This window comes from Lineus longissimus, chromosome 4, assembly GCF_910592395.1.
Source record: "Lineus longissimus chromosome 4, tnLinLong1.2, whole genome shotgun sequence".
In the NCBI taxonomy this organism is placed as follows: Eukaryota; Metazoa; Nemertea; class Pilidiophora; order Heteronemertea; family Lineidae; genus Lineus; species Lineus longissimus.
Window position 1 is genome coordinate 6699858 of NC_088311.1, and position 23801 is coordinate 6723658.

At 38.2% G+C, this 23801-nt stretch overlaps 1 protein-coding gene across 8 annotated transcripts in view; it reads left to right on the forward strand.

Moving 5' to 3' along the window:
* LOC135487302 (tyrosine-protein phosphatase Lar-like) overlaps positions 1-23801 on the forward strand; it is a 294416-nt gene that overhangs the window by 248832 nt on the left and 21783 nt on the right. For 7 of the 8 annotated variants that reach the window (XM_064770915.1, XM_064770911.1, XM_064770913.1 and 4 more), the window contains 7 exons: positions 1797-1897; positions 2808-3009; positions 5954-5971; positions 8851-8871; positions 16879-17166; positions 20067-20378; positions 23751-23783. In XM_064770915.1, coding sequence (XP_064626985.1) covers positions 1797-1897; positions 2808-3009; positions 5954-5971; positions 8851-8871; positions 16879-17166; positions 20067-20378; positions 23751-23783 — 975 coding nt within the window. The remainder of the gene's footprint in view (positions 1-1796; positions 1898-2807; positions 3010-5953; positions 5972-8850; positions 8872-16878; positions 17167-20066; positions 20379-23750; positions 23784-23801) is intronic. The other variant, XM_064770919.1, reaches the window with a different exon arrangement.

The window sequence follows — 23801 nt, forward strand, 5'->3', positions numbered from 1 at the left end:
CCTTAAAGTTCTCATCAGAGTGTGTGTCGACTGTCCGTCTGTCCGTCGGTAAAATCGTCAGCAAATTACGCTTACATTTTTATTAAGTTGTGCAGCTGTATGGGGGTCACATGACCTACATGTCCGTCCACCATGTCGCGTTCATTCTGTACTTGTCCTGTGATGTACATCAGGTCTTGTACGTTTTTCATAGGGGAAATAAACATTACATTTTGTGAAATATTGCCCCCTTTCTGAAAAGAAGATTTTAATTAGGATCCATTGATGGATTTCAAAAAATCATTCCTACCTTTCCGTAATTGTCATTATTTTTTAAAAAGCCTGGAACATTATTTCATTTGCTGAAACAGTCCTATTAAACGTATTATTACCCAATGGAATCATATTAATACTAACTTGATCAATAAAATAAATATCATATTCATGGGATGAATTTATATCTGAAAGACATTGATAATGTTTTCTTCTGTGAAGCGCAATTTTTTTCTTTGTGATTTTTAACCACTTTGAGTACAGTGGCTGATTATGGAATTATAAAACCGATGTCGAGAAACAGAAACCTTTGGCAGACAGATGAAAGATCACAATAGAAAAAGAGACGATTTGTAGTGTGGATTTAATCTAAATTTCTCAGTCAGAGACCACTGTTATATTGGGTTCAGTTGAAATGTTTGAGTAAGTCTATAGACTGATGACCTTTCCATGCTCAATTCATATTGAACTCCTTAATATGGAAAAGATGAGAAAACTGCAACAAAAAGAAATTTTCATCCATCAAATTTAAACCAGTTATAAAGACAAAAACTAATATTCTGGTCGATTTGTTGTTGTTATATTTTTCCATAGTCAGCTATTGAGTTTCAATTCAATTTGGTGGTTGGTGAACAACTTCTTCTAATATTTGGCAAAGGCTTTTGGGAATTTACTTGCTGCAATTTAATTGAATAACGGCTTATAACATCAACTTCAGTCACTAAGTATTATTCAATACGAGAACAACCATCCCCGAGGTAAAAAATTGAGTAAATATTTATGTGTAACAGTGTTGACCTTAATTTGGTAACCAATTTCAATCTGTTGCAATATAAATTGAAAAAAACCTCATAATCTCAAAATTCAAAAGTCTTTCTGATAATAACACCGTGGGGTCCTTGGGGAAACAATGCTTCCTTTGCAAAATTAGATACCAGTCCTAAAGGTGAAGACAATATTTCCATTCTTTCAACTAAATGTCCGTTGGTTTGGGCATCCGTTTGTGGGCGTTAACCAAAAAGTGAAACAAAAAAAACCAGATTTGCTAAAAATATGTTTTGGTGTTTTGCGGGTTAAAGGGTCACCGTGTTGTGGTCGTGGTTTTTGCACTCAGCTCACTCAAGTTCATTCCACCCTAGTTGCCTGTACATTTTGCACTAGGAATGCACATGAATGTACAAGTCAAGCTCAAGGTGAAATGAAATGAGGTCTTTTTCACTCTGGTTGGCTAGGTCATTGGTACATTATATGCAGGCAACTGTAGATAGATGTACAGGTGTTTCAAGCCAACTTGGAGGTGAAATAGAGAATAGTTTTAAGCGTGTTTTTGTATCTTTGGGATGGTTGTGCTCATTCGGTGAAGGGATAGCTTATAGCCTTTATGTATTGGCTTAATCTATGCAAAATGAGATGATCTAATTATAATTATAATCAAATTATAATTATAATCAAATTATAATTATCATATGTCATAATCGTAATGATTTCTTTCAGGTTATTTCTGTCAGTTTCAGGTTACTAAAAATATTTTGCCGATCTTTCAGCGCCGGGTAGCCCGCCCCAGAATGTACGTGCGCGGCCACTCAGCTCCAGTACTGTACTGGTGCAGTGGAATGAGCCCGATATACCCAATGGAGTAATCAGGGTAAGTCGTGTCCTGCAAGGTTGTATCCCACAAAACCCTCATTTTCCCCACGTCTTCTTTGCAAAATATGTAGGCAGCATTGAAAGAACCTTATGAATGGTACAGTAATAACTAACAAGGCCTGTTGTTGATAAAATTGTCAGGTCGTGGGGGCAGTTCTAAGATAAAGGCTTGTTTTTGATGAAATTGTCAGGTCGTGGGGCAGTTCTAAGATAAAGGCTTGTTGTTGATAAAATTGTCAGGTCGTGGGGGCAGTTCTAAGATAAAGGCTTGTTTTTGATGAAATTGTCAGGTCGTGGGGCAATTCTAAGATAAAGGCTTGTTGTTGATGAAATTGTCAGGTCGTGGGGGCAGTTCTAAGATAAAGGCTTGTTGTTGATGAAATTGTCAGGTCGTGGGGCAATTCTAAGATAAAGGCTTGTTGTTGATGAAATTGTCAGGTCGTGGGGCAATTCTAAGATAAAGGCTTGTTGTTGATGAAATTGTCAGGTCGTGGGGCAATTCTATGATAAAGGCTTGTTGTTGATGAAATTGTCAGGTCGTTGGGGCAGTTCTAAGATAAGGGCTTCTTGTCGATGAAATTGTTAGGTCGTGGGGGCAGTTCTAAGATAAAGGCTTGTTGTTGATAAAATTGTCAGGTCGTTGGGGCAGTTCTAAGATAAGGGCTTCTTGTTGATGAAATTGTCTGATTGTGGGGCAGTTCTAAGATAAAGGCTTGTTGTTGATGAAATTGTCAGGTCGTGGGGGCAGTTCTAAGATAAAGGCTTGTTGTTGATGAAATTGTCAGGTCGTGGGGCAATTCTAAGATAAAGGCTTCTTGTTAGTGAAATTGTCTGATTGTGGGCAGTTCTAAGATAATGGCTTTCTGTGGGTCCGCGGGGCAGCTCTAACATTAATGTTATTGTTTCAGGGCTACAAGGTGTTCTACACCCTCCAGCCAAACCTTCCCATCAGTACATGGACCGTGATCACTGTGGACAACAACAACCTACGCCTAGCGACCCTGAGCAACCTACAGATCAACAAAACCTACACCATCTGTGTGTTAGCATTCACCGGTGTTGGCGATGGACCTTTATCCGAGCCGATACAGGTCAAGACCCAGCAAGGAGGTAACATCTTTTTCTCCTTTTTAGTTAGCATGGCATGAACTGAATGCAGATTAGATATAGACATAGCTGTAGTTGATTTCGAAAGGAATGCCTTAACTTTTGTATTACAGGAATGAGGTGTTTATATGTACATCCTCTGTTATATATCGCCCAGACACTAGGGACCATAATTTCATAATTAGTCTCGAGATAAAATAAAAACTTGTTAGAATTGATTCGACATAACAGTTTTGTAAAATAACACGTGCTTACGTTTAAACATTACCATCGTTTCTTGGTGGTTATATTATATATGATAATAAAAAAATATTCCACCATTTGCTTGGTAAATATTTCAAAGTTGATATCAGATAATCTGATTTAATTATAGTGTAGCAAAAATTAAAAAGCATATTTTTTTTCTTGTAACACAAGGCAAGCGACAGTTTAAAGTTGTTTCGCTCAAAAAATTAAGGGAAAAAATTGGAATTCACCTATGTTGTAGAAACTAACAACTATGTAACACCTACATGTTACATCTTATGACTTTTGTCTTTGTTGACGTTTTTTTAAATTTTTTTATTGCACACTGAATTGTCAAATATAATTCAAGTACATTGAATTATTTCTTATTTTTACCGAGCACTTCTCATGAATTGATTAAAAAACCTGTTTTCCTGCACTATCCAAATAGCCCCTGATCGACCTTGCTCCCATATTCTTATCCTTCAGCAGGATGAAATATCATGTCTCACATATGAATAAATGGTTCCTTCAAATTTAATGGAAATTTGACTTAAATTGGGACTCATCAATTGGTTCTTTTTGACTGCCGATGTCTGTATACACAACAAACTTTTATACGAATGAAAGTGCTTGGGCCTCATCAGCTTAGCTCCAAATCATGTAACCACTCACAATTTTATACATTTCATAGAAACCTATCCATTTAAAATAAATAGAGCTCACAGAATTAAAATGTTATGCCTATCTATTTCTCCTGCTTCAGCATTGAACAGACTTATTGTCAGAACGTCTTCAGCATCAGTTTAAAGAATATGTTCTCCGAAAAATAAAACGATAACAAAGATGGAACATTTCGTGGCCTGATAAAAATCTTCTGATGGGATATTTAGTTTTTCTTTTTGTAACGTGTGCACACATTGACGAACATAATACAGCTATTGTACCAAATAACAACGGGGTATCACATCTCTGATGTAGCATTAATGACAAACAGTTATAGCATTCAAATATTTCTCGAACGGTTTTTCTCTCCATTTCACTGCGAGGAGAATAATACCTTCATACTTTCGCCCTTAGCTATTGTTCGTAATAGTTTGTACATCCCACATGCCTCATAGTTACACATGTCATTGAACACTGCATTCATACATGTACATATATTCATGTACACATTAGCACATTCACACAGTACATTGCATATTTCAGTCATGCCCGTTAAGTATTGCGCCCCGCCCTACTCCGAGGAAATGAGGGCCAACTTCTCTGTGGGGTCACCATGTTTTATGCAAGGTCTCTTTCGGTGGATCTTAGTCGAATGCAAAAATGGATGTTTCGTAATATTGAGAATAATTTAAACTTGGCCTTTATTTCCTGCCCCCCCCCTCCCCACCAACATGCCCCCTACCCTGTGATAAGTGGACTCTATGTCCAGTGAGGGAGGGTGTTGTCCCTATTTGCCGGTCTTCTATATGTTAAGGTGATTCATGTTACAGAGGACACACGCTATATTACCTGGCCGGGTTACCAAGGTATGCCAACACAATCCTTCATGCTGGTTGTTTTAATTCATGTGGTCCCACATCATTTTTGATAACTTATATGCCCTATGTATGAAATTAAAGAGGTTTAGAGACAATTGGTTAAGGTATAAGCCTATGCTGGTTATGTCATTTTCATACGTGGTGGAATTATCAGTTATTTAGAAATGTGGTAGGACTAATTGATAACATCCAGTATATCCATATGTAATGCATGGTGTTAAATATGCTTTCCAAAGTATCAAGTTTCCCTTCGTTCTACCAAAAGTCTGTGACGTAAAAGTTGGTGTTTTTTTTCTCATAAAGATATAAATGGACCTTTTTGTCTGAAGTGTGTATCGTATCATGAACAATGCTATTGTCATCACTGATAAATATTCTGGCTGGCCTCCCAGCTCAGGGTTTGTTCAGTGTAATGGCTTTTGTGAAGTATGATGAGAATTTTGAATTAGTTTATGCTGTCAACAATGTTCAGATAAAGTCAACGTGAGTTGCTTTTAACATCATTTCATTTAATGAATATCAAGTTATGTGGTCTTTTTCACTGGTTCACTGGTTGTTGGCCTGAGATTTCTTTTCACTCGAGATGTATTTTACGTGTATTGTTCACGTGACATTGAGTTTAATGTGTAAGAAATCCTTGCATACGTGACAGACGGATGACCAAAGAGAGAAGTCACAATAAAAAAAGAGTGGTCGCCAATTTGAGATTTACCTTGACCTGTTTTTGATTCATTCCTTCTCCTTTCATGTGCACCTCCTCATTCCCTGACCATTTCCCAACCTCACATCAAACCCCAGTTTATCCCACTCCATCCTCCACCACATCTACCTCCACAAAACATCCTACCCAAACAGTCCTCACTATCTTCAAATCAACTGCATGTTTCAAACAGTCATTTTAATCAAAGTCTTTTTCAATTTAATAAAATTCTTAAGGTACACGTCTTAAATGTTACTGGTACCTGGTTTATAGTTTCAGTACCCCTACCTAACTAACAAATCCCCCCTTTTATATGGTTAGACATTTAAAAGTCACTTGTTGGAATAAAAAGTGTTTCATGTTATGACTTCCGATGTGTTTTTCTCAACATTGTCTTGCCTCCCATTTGTGGTCACTCATCCCCTCCCTCTTGCAAGTTCACAAGTCTTAACTTGTTTCTTACAATTTCACCTTGCAGATAAAACAAGAAGCAGTAGTGAGTGTCTGAATGTATTTTGTGTTGAATGCCAACTCAGAACTTTTGGTTTAAGGGGTCGATCATAGAATAGTGGTGAAAGGTGATTGAAGCCTGTTATGGTCAGATTATTTGTTCTTCTAGTCCAGCATGTTTCTCCAGGAATTCATAATAGATTGACGGCAGACATCTTTTAAGGGTTTGTTCTAATAACCTTAAGTCAGATAGTAAGGCATGCTCTGTATACTACTGATGTGGTTAGTTAGTAAACTTCTGTGTAGCAACGGTTTACAGCGAGTAGAGGTTGACCGTCTCTATCAGAAAATGATGAAATTATGGAATGTTTCATTGGTGAAGGTTGCATGTGAGAGTCTTGGGTTACAGGGTATTGCACCTGATGAGCATGCCAGGACCTCTCTATTTCAAGTTTTAATAACATTCATGCATTGGTTTACATATATGAATTATAAATCATGCAAAAATTGGATGTTTACTTTTCATAACCCAGATCTCACCTGGGCTTAAATTGCTTATTGATAACTATAGCATGGAAATTAATCATGTGCTTCAAATTTTTGCCGTGTCTCTGAATTACTTCATGTTTTATTGACAAAAACATCCAAAGGAGACTTGAGAGATCCTTCTTGTTGGTTATATGGCAAGATGAAAGCAAAAATTCCTTTTTTGTGAGAAACTGGAATATACAAGAAGCTTATACAAAAAAACGGAAGCAAAAAGAAGAAAAAGGAATTGCCTGGTGTTTAAAACTAAAGTAAGTGGAACATCTTACAAGTATTTGCAAGGACAGATGGGGGAAGAAAAAGAAAATTGAAGGAAAAGGAAATGAATGTACCTTGGAATAATTTGCATATGCGAGACAAAAACCAATAGTTTACCCTGGCAGGACTGTTGTCTGCTCGAACGGGTGGTTTGTCTGATTGCGTCTGCCCGATGTTGTCTGGACTGTCTGATGGCGTTTGTTATCTGCGGAACTTATTCACTACAGTAACTGTGTTGTACCTGTGGCATGACAGTCCACCATTCTGTATTAACGTCTGCCACTGTGAGTTTCTGTGGGTGTTCGAACACAATCTTGTTGGTGGTGAAAAGAATTTCAGATAGGATTTGGTTATGTGTGAATTAAGACTTTGTCCTTGTTGAGGGATTCAGACATCAATATCGGACATAGTTTCCAACCCTGTGTTTGATGCCTTTCTTTTATTCTGTTGTTTTGTAGTGTCACAACGTAACTGAAAGGTTGAAGCATGAAGACAAGAGTCTCTCTAGTTTGCTGGAGGCATAGAGAAGAAATAGTCTGCTTTCTAGTCATAAAGCTGAGGTCAAGGTCAAAGTCAAGGTCACTAAATGATGTTGATTATCCTATGATGGACCCATCTTCACTGGCAGTGTTCTATATCAAGTCATTCTTCCGTGATACAAGGAGGCATTTTCAAAGCATTGTCATAATCTATGGAGTCGAGATGCCATTGCCCCTGCTATCGCCAACTGGCTGTTGCTTATCAACAAGATTCTTATCATAAAACTGAAGACAGAGTTATGTGATAGTGAACACCATGGGACCTCTGCCTTTGTCAAATGCAGCTTGCTGTTCAGTTCATTTCTGATTCAGACTTGAATTAGTTTCCTTGTTGGTCCTACAGTCTTGAATTTATTTCCTCGTTGGTCCTACAGACTCGAATTTGTTTCCTCGTTGGTCCTACAGAGTTGAATTTGTTTCCTCGTTGGTCCAACAGAGTTGAATTTGTTTCCTAGTTGGTCCTACAGAGTTGAATTTGTTTCCTAGTTGGTCCTACAGACTCGAATTTGTTTCCTCGTTGGTCCTACAGAGTTGAATTTGTTTCCTAGTTGGTCCTACAGACTCGAATTTGTTTCCTCCTTGGTCCTACAGAGTTGAATTTGTTTCCTAGTTGGTCCTACAGACTCGAATTTGTTTCCTCGTTGGTCCTACAGAGTTGAATTTGTTTCCTAGTTGGTCCTACATACTTGAATTTGTTTCCTTGTTGGTCCTACAGAGTTGAATTTGTTTCCTCGTTGGTCCTACAGACTTCAATTTGTTTCCTCATTGGTCCTACAGAGTTGAACTTGTTTCCTAGTTGGTCCTACAGACTTCAATCTGTTTCCTCATTGGTCCTACAGAGTTGAACTTGTTTCCTAGTTGGTCCTACAGACTTCAATTTGTTTCCTCATTGGTCCTACAGAGTTGAACTTGTTTCCTAGTTGGTCCTACAGACTTCAATCTGTTTCCTCATTGGTCCTGCAGGATTTCCTTGTTGGTCCAAACACCCTTTAATCAGTTTCCTTGTTGGTCCTACAGACTTGAATTCGTTTCCTCCTTCGTCCTACAAACCTGAAGTCGTTTCCTCGTTGGTTTTAGAATATTTTCTTCACTGGTTTTACAGACTTGCCAAGTAAGTATTTTCGAGATTGACAGACTAGGTTGGCAACTGCATTATTATTTGAGTGTTGTCGGCTTGAATATGTTATGGTATTCTGTGGATGGTGTTTCCTTGTCGTCATCTTGAAAATATCAAGTGAAGCTCTTTTACATTGGATGAGGATTGAACACCATGAAGACCAGAGAGTGGTTTGATATCTCTGCAGATAAACTTGGCATCGGTTTAAATTGCTTTATGACTTTTAACATGTTTAAAGAAACTCAACAGACTCAATCAATCTTGTTAATGTAGAACATGAAGAACTGCAGTTGATGTTCTTGATCTGTCTTGTTTGAGATATGCAAAGTCGATAGATTTGATAGTACACCATTCCTTTTTAATTTGGTAAACTGTTCACATCTCGTTCGTCACATTATTCCAAATCCTGCACATGTCGCTATAACCTCGTGATATCATACCTTATTCTATATTCCCTCTCACCAGCCCCTGGCAAAAAAGGAGGAGGTAAAGATAGTTCCAATATCCTTACAATCCACCCTCACTATAGCTTGCTCCAGCACACTACCATTTAGATTCAAACATTATATATACAATTTTCAGATAAATCCCATGCCCAAGCACTCCTGGGCAAAATCCTACCATCCCAATATTTTTTACACCAGATCTGATATTTTCTCAACTCCCCAATTTTTGATTTGTCTACGATTATGAATTTGACTTCATCTTTTCCTGAACTGTGCTCCCATTTTAAACATGTTTCCCTCCTTTCAAATTTATCCCACCCCAAATTTTCATATCAAAGTATAGAAAATACACTTTTTGGACGCATTATTTACCTTGCCCCTGTTTTAACATGCGTTCCATTTCCTTTACGATTTTCAAATTTTTAATCTTGTACTGCCGTTTGGAGATGGTCCCTAGTATCGGGCATATTGCTGGAGAGGTTTATGCATCGTATTGTACATCATGCATACTTTTCTTCACTTTCTCATTCTCTGAGGCATGTTTAAGTGTTTTATCTTGCTCACTCTCTGCTTCCATCCATGTTTTAATGAAGAGATAACGTTCATGTACAGTTCTGGATGAAAGCAAATCTTGAAAGTGCTTGTGTTAGTGATGGAAAGATAAAAAAACTCAGAACGTTTGGCAGACATTCTGCTGAAATATTTTGGTTGACATTCAACTGAATGAAAAGAGTAAGCTCTTTGCTCTTACCAATACTCTACCCGGGTTTAGCAAGAAAGGTCAGCAGTCCTAATGTTGCTGGTTGTAGAATTGTCGAAAACAGACAGTGAAGAGTAATAATGACTGTTGTCTTAATTGCAAAACTGAATTCTAGGTTCAGGATCCGTTGGTTCCTGCACAGCATAAGGGTCGAGGGAATTTTAGAGTATCAGTTTGATTAATCTGATTGAAAGAGAAATAAACAGCTTGGCCTGATGGTATAATGAGATAAGATGCCATACAACTAGTATTCACTGATCAACATAATATTCTCCAACTAGTATTCACAGATCACAGGAGCTATTTGCAACAAATAGGTCCTGTGATCTGTGAATTTGTTTCTTGTTGCTTGTAGCAAAGCTTGGTGCATGCCATTTATGTTCTACACCCGCGCACATAAGACACGTTAACATCTTTTTAAACTGTTTTCTCAAACTGGCATTGTCTCACAAAAGTCGATGGACATTGTCAGTATTGCATGCAATATTTTTACTGTTTTTTATTGACATTGCATGAAACTTGAAGATGTCCTACTGTACATAATTTGTGTAAAGGATCCCTTTATAATGATTGTCATTGCATGGTATATTTTATTCATTTCTGTAGGGCTTTATAGGTTTCGTCAAAAAGCCCGCAGTTTACTTTTGTATAATTTACAACATTTTAGTTGCTTTCAAGTGTGCATCTCTGGGCATTGGTTTGGTGAAGACTATAAAAAGTCAATCAAAAGGGTTTGAAAAAGGCATTGGCAGAAAGTGAGATGTCACCACTTGAAGTCGGCTTCTTGGGAGTTGAGTGAGGGATAGACAGGTCCTTTGAAGTCTACTGAGGTATACAAAAAAGGGCGAGACCGTGCTTGATAAGATTTCTTGATATTGAGAATGATATAACCAAACCATTACTCCTCCTATCTACCTCTGCATGACTTGATAAGCACTAGTTTTCATTTTGAACCGAGAAAACCTTCTTTTAGCTTGCCATGTTGTCCATTTAACCCCACAGTTGCATGGTGATTATACTAACATGTTTTTTAATTTTGTCGGGTAACAGATAAATTGAACTCGCATATTTTTGATCGTAAGTAAACGAAATGTATGCTATATCACATGACTGATCATGTGACCTGCTGATGTGCTGTCAATCTCCAGTTTTTACGGACGTCCAATTTTCTCGTGATTAATATTTTTGCATGCATGATTTATAAAGCTATCTTACTTCCTGACTCTTGTCCTTTCAATTTATACAGGGTGGCCCAATGTTGAAAAGCATATGTCTACCACCCTCAGACTTAAAGCACTAGTACTGGCATATGGAAGATCTTCTTGGGGGGAAAATGAAGATTTGTTCCAGTAGTTTTGCTTCAGAGTCAATTTTTCTGAATTGGGCCAACTGTAAAATTACACACGACTTCCCAAAAGACAAAGAAGCTCTGGAGCTAAAACTACTGGTCTAAATATCATTTTTCTCCTGAAAAAGATAATCCACTGGTACTGGTGGATTGGGCCTCTGGTTGATGGAAGTATGGTTGTCTGGTATTTTTGGGCCATCCTGTATAGCGATGAGCAGTAGTTGAGCAGATTTATCTTGAGGCGATCTTTTCATGGCATTTATGTCAGAAAAAGCACTGTTACAGTACCAGTGTACCACACGTCAAAGGTGGAATACACTGCCTTTATTGCTGCAGAGCTTTGGCTATGGTTGCGGAGATTATTTTGTTTCATAGATGTGCCACAGCAGTATGTCCTCATCAGTTCTGAGCCATTGAAATAATGCCTTCATGATAAAATGGTAGACTCTCTCACTTCTTCTGATTCTAAGAGTAAATTCCTGGACCTGGAAATTCCGATGGAATGCCCCTGTAGAATTCCTTTGAACTTCCAGTACAATACCTGTGTCATTCCCACAATTTCACCAGATTCTGTTACAATTTTATGAAATTCCAGTTGAGTCATAGTAAAATTGCAGCTAAATTCAGTGGTATTCTAGTGATACTTGGAGGACCATCTGGGCTAGGAATTTACTCTGATGCGATCATTTGACATTGTCAAAATATGGCCGATTCTTGCAGCTTCTCCGTCAGTCATTGTTGAGACTGTGGTGTGATTCTAAAAGAGGAGTACATCATAAGAATCGCGTCCATGGTCTCCTTTTGCTTTTAGCCACGTAGTTTAACGAACAGACTCTGGCCTGCTGTATTGTGAGTCGAGAAGACAGCCACAGGTGCTGTACCTTGAAGTGCATTTCCTGCCATAGTCTGCGTAGAGCTGCATGTGACTTCAGAAAGTGCTAGAAAGTACAGTGCTCTGCATTCGATTCACAATTACACTATGTCAAAGTCCTCATTCCATTTCAAACTTGTTGGACACTTTCTGCATAGGAACGACAAAAACTGTGCATGTGTTGAAGTGAATTTTTTTCAATCACAATTGATTGAAAAACGAAGAAAATGTTATATCTTGTCAAAAAAATTGTTTTTTTGGTTGTGGAAACTGTCAGTTATTTGATCGTGAATGAAAGTGAATCCGCAAATTAAAATGCGGTCAAAAGCTGATTGGTTCCCCACGAACACAGCTACATTGGAAATATAGTGCATTTATCCCAAATTGTTGGAAGACATAATATTTTCTATGAAATCCAAATTTACACGTTGTGGATGGAATTTCATCAATGATGTATTTTGAAGAAGACTTTGTTTGTAAATTGTTCAAATGGTTAATTCAAATGTAAAACATGATGTGAAATATTGACATGGATAGCACCACAAATGTCTTGATACATTGTAGCATGCTATTTGTTGGATTTTGGTGAGATTCTGTGTGCTGTCAAAGCCTGAATTAGCAATCAATTCTGGCTGTTCATTTTAAAAGAAGATACTTACCAAAAATTTGGCAAGTTCTGCTGTGCTTACTTGCTTTGTCCAACAACTTCGTTGGTATAACAACTTAGATTGTACATGTAGAACAGAACTTGATAGTCTAGGTACAAATCTAAGCAATGCTTCAATTTGAGAAAACATGAGTTGGAGACAGCACCATGAGATCAGAAAGAATTGTAAAGAAACATTGATGGTTATTGTAAGCAACAGAAGGACCGTGTAATATACTAAGTAACTTCTGAAAAACAAGATCTGTTTTTCTGCTGTAATTTTTTCCACCTTACCTCCTATGTACATTTGTGGTCCATCTTACTATGCACAGTTTAGTTTGAAGATATTGGTTCAAAAAACACTCTTTATGCAAACCAGCCCGAAAAAAAAGCAGTTCAAGTAGAAATATTTAATAGTAGTGTTGTGCTATCAGAATTCAAATCACTGACTCCAATGTTGGACTGATGATAGCACCCTATATTGGAATTGAAATTTCAGTTGTATGCAGACTGGTTTAAGGTGTTTTCGAACCAACTCTTCAGTTATCGGTCACAACATGTTAAGCTTTTTTTCAGGTGCCGATTTTAAAATTAATACGTAACTTGTAATTAACGGATTATTGACCGTATCATGGCATAAGGAATTTGTGCTTGTCAGCCATTTCTACCAGAGATGATGTCAATAGCTAAGAAGACTTAACGGAAACAGCATCACCAGGTTTTGAACAGTTCAAATTGGTACTCGCCTATTGCAAAGTCAGCATTATTCTCACCAGTAATTGCCAGTTTTTGATATTCACCAATCACTATAGTGGTATCGAGCAATGACTTGTGGGGATATCGCATTCTATAGTCATTTTTGGCAGTGCTTATTACCAAGTTAAACTGAGCAGAATTTGGATTCAAGTGACATATATTTTGAAGTAACATCATATAACAAGCAAGCAATTTGTGACAAGCAGCTTGATTTGTATCATTGCATTCACATTCACTTTTGGAGATGCCATCAGCTAAATCTTGAAGATATTAATTTTTTGTTCACTTATGAACCAGTCTCGTTTTGGAATATCAAACGCGAAGATTATTTTCACAACACATGAAATAATCGAGCAATCCATACCCACAATATCGAATACTTCATTTATGCTTTAAACTTTTTCCCTAACAAAATTAATGTCAACTTGTGGTTGTAAGTCATGTTGAAATGTTGAAGTTAAATTGGCCAATGTGAGAGTAAGAAGTGGGATGGTCTTCATTGGTGGTGAAAATTCAGTTTGTGCTATCTGTGTTGGCCAAGCTCCTGAAATAATATGCCCTACCCGTTAAAAGAATAAACTCAACACAGTACTGGTTCCCAATGTAGCTGACCTTAGCAATTCCATTGCATTAAGTTTACATGATTTCTTGAATGGTCATGCATTTGATGATAACAAGAAGGTGAACTTTAGGTGTCCTACAAACCAGTGATTTTAGTTGCTGCAACGTGACGATTGTTGTTGGAAAGCATCAGCCGATTGGTTAAATTGCGGTCACTCGTCATGTTGCAAATGTTCCGTTGCAGGGACTCAAATCGCTCATTTGCGAGCTTTACACATTGTCAAGACCATGTTCATGTGAAACGTACAACTGGTCTGATGACAGCTTGCTAAAATATTGCCAACCTCTATCATTTGTAACCCGAAAGCTGCAATGAACTAAACTTGATAGATTTTAATTTGGATTAGTTCTCTTTTATGTTTTTTTTCTTCAAATATTTATTTCTATACTAACCAAAATGTCTCCATGACTTACAACCTGATCCAGCTCTAACTCCACACTGTCACCAGTCTCCAGTTTCCCCCCGTTTATAACCCTACTGACATTCTTCATCATGCACTAAACCAGTTCCCCATTTTCTTTGCTTTTCCACATGCTAGTCGAAGCAGGTGAGATAGAAGTTGCGGCGTGCGCTCATGTCCTTTGTCCATTTTCTTGTTCCTGTTGGGCTGCCCTTAAAATAATATGCTGGTTTGCGGTAACACGACCCTTGTCTTGACCTCCAAACGATTTTAACACTACGTCTTCAATATGATGCAAGTATGAGGGGTACAAATCACTAGGTAGCTTTATCATTTATAGAAAAGCTTTGAAGTGGAGAAAAGTTGTGAAGTTTCATTTTAAACTTTTTGTAAAAATATGAAACGTAGATGGGTTTTTGTGAAAAAAAGTCTTTAACATGGCCATTAAGTGTTTCAGCAGGGTTGATAAACCTTTTTGATAGGGAAAAATAATTGATGATTAAAAGGGGCAGGGAGTGTTGAAACAGGGTTGTTAGGTTACCGGAAAACGAACAGAATATTTTGGGCGGCCGTGTCCGACGTCTCTGATTCAATTCATAACATGTTTCTTCCAGTCCAGTCTCGTGCCGTGCATTCCACGTCTTTGTCTGCCTTTGATATTACCGCACCACTAGCACCGAGAACTTGATAACACACAACTGAGAATGTTACAACAGCAGGAACTATAACACGCAGGCCTGAATTAGGTCTACACACCAATTCACACACGCACACATCTATCAAATTTGGAATTGTTTAACTTCCAACATGAAAATTCATGGAATTTGATTCGCTGAACTTAAATCATTTGACCAATATCATGTAATTTACTGGTCCAATTGCCATCACATGCCCAAAATCGTGTAATTCATTGGTCAAATCACCATGATGCGCCAAAAGTCATGTATCATTAGTTCAATTGTCCTCATGTGACCCGAATCAAGTTATTTATTGGTCCTGTTGCCAATCACGTTACCGAAAATTATGGCTTTAATTGGTCCAACTGCCCTATCGTGTGACCAAAATTATGGAATTTTGCTGGTCCAATTTACCAAAATCATAGAATTTTCTTATCTTATTGAACCATGTTGTGTTTTAGATGGTGATGCTGGCATGGGTAACTGTCAACTTTCTCTTTTTACCTTTACTAACGTTACATTTTCTGAATTATTCCCATTTTACACAAATTTATACACAATTTCAAAACACACACGTTATACTGGCAATGAATCTAAAATGCTAAAGACCTATCTGTCAATAGGCTTGTCCCTTATAGGGGGCATTGCCACTTATACACATTCACATCCACACCATACTGCTTTTGTACTGTGTGACGAGTAACTTTGGCCAGTCACTTTACTGGCAATTTTCTACTTGTGTCATCATTTGACAAACACATTCTAAGCTATCACTAAAACATCAACATGTGAAGCATTAGTACGGGCTTGAGTGGGTACAGTATGTTACCAAAAGTGGTCATCCTCCATCCTTGGTTGGGTGAACGCATCCCACCCTGATGAAGTGAGTCGAGAAGTTAGCCCTGTCCACACAGCAGCAAAACTGTAGAATATAAAATCTTGCTGAAACAGCCAACTAGCAGATAAAACAAACACACAGTAACTTATATGATATGTTTGGAGAGTCTGTTGTGATGGTTCGACATTACAAAGCTTGAATAAAAATACTTTTCCAAGTCAAGATCGGAAAAGTGATGACTTCTAGATCAACATGTGCGTGTGCTTTATATAACGTCTCGGCGTTTTTGACTTCCAGTGTCCAAGAGTTTAATAATTTTGCTCTTTTTTCTAGTAACATGTCTTCGTCCACGAGAGTTTTCATATTTCATTCGTGCGATTTTAATATTTTTGTATAATTATTATGATTTATGTGTGTCATTTTGAGCCTCTTATGATTTCACACCGGTATTGAGTCCATTTGTATAAGTGTTCAAAGCTACATGTACATGTACAGGTTTTTGTGCTTTGCACTTTATTATGCCTTTTCGTGTACATTTTGTGTGTTTTCAAAAAGGGAGCCACCAATGAGGTGGCGCTAGGTATACTTAAAAGAATTTTGTGAGCTTTAGAGGTTCCTTTAAGCTGATATGTTGTACCTTCGTACATAGTTCGTAGTGGAAAGATTCATATTTGAAAGCCATAGGTCTTTTGTAGCAAAAAAACTTTTGACAGCGCTCTTTAAAAGGTTGTGTTTGTTTCACCCTGTAGGCTAGCCTGCAAAACTGAGTCACCTTATCAAAAATTCTATCGGTATTCGAATCGGTACGTGTATGTATAGTTTCACGTCAATTGGTGATATCACAAGATTATTGAATATGAGGTGTATTTTTGCAATGTGAATGAAATATTAATTTCTGTGAAATATCAGTGCTCATGTTAAGAAATCTACTCAATTGAATTCCTTCTAGACTATGCTGTCTGATATGTATTTTTTAACATTTATCTAATAGGAACCCAGTTTAACATTGGATTCTGGCCTATTTGGATAAATTGGTACATTCATCCTAGTCCCTCCAAACACAAGGGTGACCCTTCTACTACTCCAACCTGAGATGTCGATGTCCATATTCTCCTTTATTTCCTTCCAGTTCCCACCCAGTCGAAAAATCTCCAAGGTGTGGCGATATCGCCGAACAGCATCCAACTGTCATGGGAGAGACCGGAAGATTCGGGGGAGAGTATCATCAGTTACGAGCTATACTACAACGACTCCCACTTCCGTCAGAATGTCCGGATAACAATAACACCGCCAGTGGAGAACTTCTTGTTAGAGGATTTGACGCCGGATACATTGTATAATATCCGGGTCGCTGCAAAATCCGACCGAGGAGAAGGGGCCAGTACACCAATTGTCCAAGTGAAGACGGAGCCATATTGTAAGGGCCTAATCTTAACTTTGTTCTATACATTGTTCTTGCACAACACAAGTGAACTTCTATCTGTTTACTATCTTCTTTAAACTTCACTTTCAGATTTGTACATATTTTTTGACTCGACATGCTAAAAACTAGCCTTCTCAAACATCTCAATTAAAACACTTTATCATCATTAAAATGTGATGCTGCTGTACACAGAAAGTTGATGATTCCTGAGAAGGGTCGATGATACCCGAACATCATGCAAAACAATTTGGGCATTAACATTGGAGAATTGTGCGCTCTTACAGAATGTTTCCAATATGGCTCTGGATATTGAAAGGAAAGGAGTGAAATGTTCCCGTGGTTCTATCTGTGAACACACGAGCAAAGGGTTCCGTAAACGTGCAATTTCTGTGCGCAGAGCATTTACAATTATGCATTGCTCTATTGAATGACAAAGTAATGTGCAGTGTTCATCCATGTATCTGTCTGTAGATAAAGTGACGATTGGCCACACTTTGCCCCACAACCCGAATATTACGTCATTTCTGATAAATGTGATTTTGTTAATCTGTGTTCTGTTCAAAGAATATTTTACCTTCTCGATACTGAAAATCTATATCCTTGTGATGTTTTTGCGTCGATAAGTGTCTGGTGTCTTGTCACTAGGAGTCTATCTCTTTCAAATCTATTTGATACCAACACGTATCGACTGTATAATGGTCCTTTTAACTGAGCTTTGTCCAAAAATCAATTCATTAGGGAGGGGGGACTTCGTAAAAGTTAAAAATCTTTGTATTCAACTTATCTAATTTCAGTCGGTAATTTCTGAAACTTGTTTCAGTCTAAAACACCATGGTTACCATGATCAATCAGAAGTGAATTTTATGGGTGGTAATTTATGACTAAAGATGCTAGACACGAATGTTCTGAAATTGCAAATCCAGCCAGATTTATTTCTTGGTATTTTTTTTAAAGAAAAAGTTGCGGCATGTTAAAACAAAGACGACATTTGCAACGTGTTTAGCTCCTGCATGGTTGTTGGACTACGTTAGCTGTGTATGTCAGTGTGGTTCTTGGAGTGCTACTTGTGTCGTTTATCAGTTACTCGTTGATTCACAGCAAGACATATGTTATATGCTAGTTATCATGGTCAGAACTAAGGTAATGTGTGACAATTATAGCCTTGGTGCAGTTATATCCTGCCCTCACCGAAAAGCAGTGTGATATCAGTCAGGATTCAGTCAGGTTGCAGTGTTACCTCACATTGTTATGGCAGTGTTGAAATCAGTGGAAAGCAGTCATAGGAAGTGTTTTTCAGTCACGTGTTACCAAAGCATACAGTTATACAGCAATCAAAAATAGAGGTTAGGGAGTCATAAGCAGTGGTAAGACAGTCAAAATCAGTGGTAAAGGCAGTCAAAAGCACACAGTAAAAAGATGACAAATTCACGTCCTTGACCTACGTCATTGCAAACTTTGTCATAATGACAGTGGTCAGATGGGGTTACTATAGACAATTGAAACAACACATGGCACATAGCTACTGTCAGTGGTGATGTCAGGGATTGAAGCTAGATCAAATTGATGTCCAAATAAAGTAACTGCACGCGGCCTGTAGAATAATGATCTAACAGACTGATTGATGTGTATTGAGCTCCTATGCAGATATCTTGCAGTGTATGCATACATTACAACACCTATAGGGCCTACAGCCTTCTTGATTTGCTGAAAATACAACTTCAGTGTCTGTCTAGATTACCCTTTTTGCATTCATTGGCTCCTTATTTGTTCCAATTCAAACTGACTAAAACTCCCCTCTTCTCATATTGAAATTCGGGTAAATATCGAGAAATATGAAGAGCTACCATGATTTCTTGAATGTTTGACTATCAAATTCAAACTTGCTAGCTTCCTGTCTCAGGTTGCATTATGGGTGATATTTAACACTGAATTTGACTGCAATTACCACTGCTTTACACTGCCATCAAGTCTTAATCTCAACAGTCATAAAGCAGTGGTTTTCAGTCATGTTGAAAATGCCACGGGTTTCGATCAGAGTTGGAGAAGTGGAAATCAGTGGTCTTTCAGTCATAGGCAGTGTTTTTGAAATACGTCGTTCATAATGATATGCAAGTGGCAGTGCTTTGCAGTGGTCTTTCAGTCAAAATCAGTGGTTTTAAAACATTAAGAAAAAATGATATGCCTAAGACAGTCATATGCAGTGGGGGTTTCAGTCAAAAGCAGTGTGATGCAGTCATTTTCAGTGCACTGCCTTTCGGTGAGGGTGTGCATGTGTACTTCCAGTTGTAATCTATACTGTAGGGGCTGTGCCTTGGCTATAATTGTAACACTTTCCCTTACGAGATATCTTGAAGCACGTATGTCATCATCCCTGAATGTGTCTCTCTTATTCTTGCCGCCGCTCATAATCAAGCTTCATAATTTTTTTCATTTTGAACTTGGTATTTGTATTAGACGTTGTGAATATCGCAAGAACCTTTGGCTATTGTCTCATCCGCATATCCATGGATGTGACCTTGTTTATGTCGACCAAAACTTATAAGAATCGACTTCTAAAAATGTACATTGTTGGCAAGGAAAAGAGTGTAAATAGGTCTAGCGCCTGGAAATAAGATGTATAGGACCATAACAGTCTTGAGCGAGACTTTTCAAGCTGTCTTCCCCACCGTCTATATGGTTACGCCAATCTTGTTTAAAGGCTGTCCTCATAGTGATATCCGGGGTTGACAGGCTGACAAAGTCAATTTTTCATCATTTTTTCATCCATTAATTTTTGCAGTTTTTCGTAATCTTTTTTGAAATGAACTATCCATCGTCATATTGCATGTTTTGCTGTCATCGCTGTCTCTTTCGTTTTAATTCACCTTGTTTATTTTTTCTCCTCGTGCCCTTAGTTCCAAGTGCCCCTCCACAGGATGTACACGCGTCTGCTCTTGACTCCACAAGCATACAGGTCACATGGAAACCACCGCCTGAAAAAGATCAAAACGGCGTGATAACCAGTTATACAATCTTGTATAGCGAGGCTAAAAGTGGCGGTGGTGTCAATGACGCCATGCGGGCGGTCACCGAGGCCTCAGACCGCACCTATATCATCCGTTATGGTCTGAGACGGTGGACTATGTATAAAATCTGGATGTTAGCTAGTACCCGAGTAGGGGATGGCCCCACGTCTGATCCCATCATGATCCGCACCGATGAGTCCGGTATGTATCATTCTATAAACCAATTGAACCTTGGGGAACTAACTTTCACCTGTTTGAATGGATAGTTTCAGTTCGTGGTGCACAAGTTCATTGTATGTCTTGTGCATTCGTATACCAGTGGTATGCTGTCATGTTTTTATGCTTGATGTAAGGCATCCATTACTATAACTACTACAGGGTGTCCCAAAAAGCAATTATATCTCACTGGATCATTTTCTATTACTTTTAAAAGCTTTTTTTTATTGTGAGAAATGTACTTTTCGAGCAAAGTGGCAGAGATGTGCCAGAAACACGTAATGAAAAAAAGGAATAATGTAACTGAACTGGCCTTATATGTAATATGAACTAATACAGTTTCACTCAAAGTAAATTTTGTTACCTTTGGGGGGGGGGGGGGTGTAGAAAAATCCTTCTACAAAACATTTCATATTCTCTGAAGTGGTGACCAATTAACAACCCAAATGCACGGAAAACTATAAATAAAGACAAGGGATATTCTTGCTCAACTCAACCCGCAAGCTCTAAATTGCTTCACTCATTTCTGCCGAGATCAATTATCGGATTGCTTGAGAGTAGTCCATAAACCATGCCTAGTAATGGTTGCTTAGTAACAAGTCTTTGAGTGTCTGCTCGTCTGCTCAGTGAGTTTCGTCGTGCAGTCATCTGTCAACTTGCATTTGGCTTGCTGAGCTAGTGGTTCACATTGTCATGGTGGTGGTCTGTCTTGTACGGTGCCTATGATGAAGTGATGTAACAAACTAGTTAGACTCCTTCGTCGAGCATGCTTTATATTCACAATGCTGCTCACCTTCTGGTGGGCAAGGCCGTGTCATTTCAAGGTCAGAATACATAAGTCTCAAGGTCAGATCCCTAAATTCAAGTAATTATGTTGACAATCATGTCACGAGGTAATTGTGTTCAATTCATCTATAGCAGTGATGAATCTAAGCCAGAATATGCTCAAAGTTACATTTGGTCTTTGTTCTTTGGAATATGATGTGGAAATATAAGTTTGAACCCTTGATTTGAGCTGAGCTTTGAAGTTGGCACACCCCTTTTGCAGAGTTATCATGTTAGAGCCAGTGTGCTGGCCTGTTATAGTGGTATTGATTGATAATAATTCAAATTTTGGACAAAGTGCTTAACTGCTCAAAATACGAAGGGTCCCAACAGAGATTTGAATTACACTTGGGAGTATATCGGGATATAAGTTACAGTCGAGATATTAGTCAAAATATGTGATTTCATTGACAGTTACTAATGAGAAATTAAGATAGTGACGGCATGTTATATATGTACATGTATGACTGAAATGTTTGTTTCAACCACATGCTCGATGCTACGTGTAGCAATTCATAGCACTATATTGCTTAATTTCTAACTTCGGTCCTTCTGTTCTAACGCACCAAATGCATCGAAAGCGCACATATGTGGTCGTGAGTTTGTGGTTTTATGTGAAAGAAGTTCCCCGCTCACTGGTGATGGGTTTATTGTATTGTCATAGCACAAAAGTGTTCGATTGTAATCACTGTTTCTAGCAAAAATTATTTCGAAATTGAAGCAAGAATCACAATGCATAATCTGTGTGTATTTGATGATTCAGTTCATCTGCGTCTTGGAAAACCACATGTCATGACCCGTTCTGTGTGTTGGTACTATCTGTATCGCTGCATAAAATGTAGAAGACAATGTCCTGTTAAAAAGCTTGCTCTTTCTATAGATGAGCATGTCAGATGGTAGATTGTTATGGGGAAACAAAATAGCTGACTTATGGGATCACCTTTGGTCTTTTTGACATCAGAGTGATCAACACGCGCTGCTAGAAGCACTCAGCTGAAAAGATGTCAACTGCCCACTTTGCCACAGACTTCTTTAAAAATTGGGAGTCCATGGTGTTCACCAGGCATGGTGTAATAGCTTAACTGATAGAAAGACTACCGTTTGCAAAGGTCTTGACATGAAGATTTCCATGACATTGATGACCTCTGCTCTCTCTTGCCGATTGCTTTTTCCGATTATTTACATATTTTGTAATCAATATGACTGATGCTACAGTGTACAGTGGCAGACATGCATTCCGTATGTCATTCTGCCTCAAGAACGCTTCATTCACAAGATGTCTTAAAATGACACTTCTGTTTAATCATGTGACAACTTAAGAAAAAGTAAAATTCTGCTCTTAAAGCATATCATAAAAAGTTATATTTCAACATAATGGTTCTTCAAGCATAAAAATCATCTGAAACTATCCATTTTGCCCAGTTCTATCTAACTAGTTGAGGGTATAGAGCTTCTATCAACAAACAGCAGAGTTATCATGAATCATTTCCACAAATTTTTTCACCGGTGTAAAGTTTTCCAACATCCCTGACCCTCAGTGAGCCTTTCAGTTGCTGCCTGTCGTGCAAAAGGTTGATAAGATAAGTTTGCTTTGTGTATACAATATACATGGACTGATCTATGTTCTGTGTTTACAATGGAGAAGTTACCTGAAGTAACAAAGCAGATGAGACAGAGTAAGATGAAGATTTTCCTTCTACAGTTGAACTTCTCTGTAAGGGACAATTCTTTTCTGAATGGAAAGCTGTGTCTATAAAAGAAATTGAACAGAAAAGACCAAATTGGGATCAACATCAGTGTCCCCAATAGAGGGGGTGCCCTGCTGTAAATTGTGGTTCTGGTATGGGAGGTTCCAATGTACTTCGATACAAATTTCAAAAATGGGATATTCTTGTATGGAATAACACAGGCAGTGACTTTGAAACTGGCTCCATTATACACGTGGTCTTCAACACCTAAGGTGTCGTAGCCCTTTCTTTCCCCTACACTAACTCCATTTGTATAAACAGTGGATGATGGCCAAGCATGTGCCGACTACTAACACCACCTCCCTCTCCTTTGAAACATACTCAGACAGCACACAATCACATCCTACCATGACAAAGGATAATTAAATATCTCTTAAGAATTTCAGCTAAATCAATCTCATGTTGCATTGGAACAAAGAAACTCCGCTACAAGCATTTCAAAATTTCTTCAGTCATGATAAGGACTGGACATTTTTTCCATTCAGCAAACGTTTCTTTCTTCAACCAGGATCTTTCAATGACTCGTCGCAATCACTGTTGCATATATGATGCATTCTTCATAGCCATGCGCAGCACTCAGCAACAGTGCATACCATAGCGACCAGTGCAGCTCATAGCAACTACCCTAGTGACCATATGCAGTGCCTAGCAACCACCATAGCGACCATTGCGCAAGCACCCACAGGTCATTACACTGCATCCTGAGGCCATATGCGAACATTTTATTCCATACGTTGTTGATTTTCTTGTGTAAATTAAGTTATTCTATGTATTTCTATATTAGCTGATGTGGTGCATCTGGCGATAGCAACAGGTTGTAAGTCCATGGATGGTC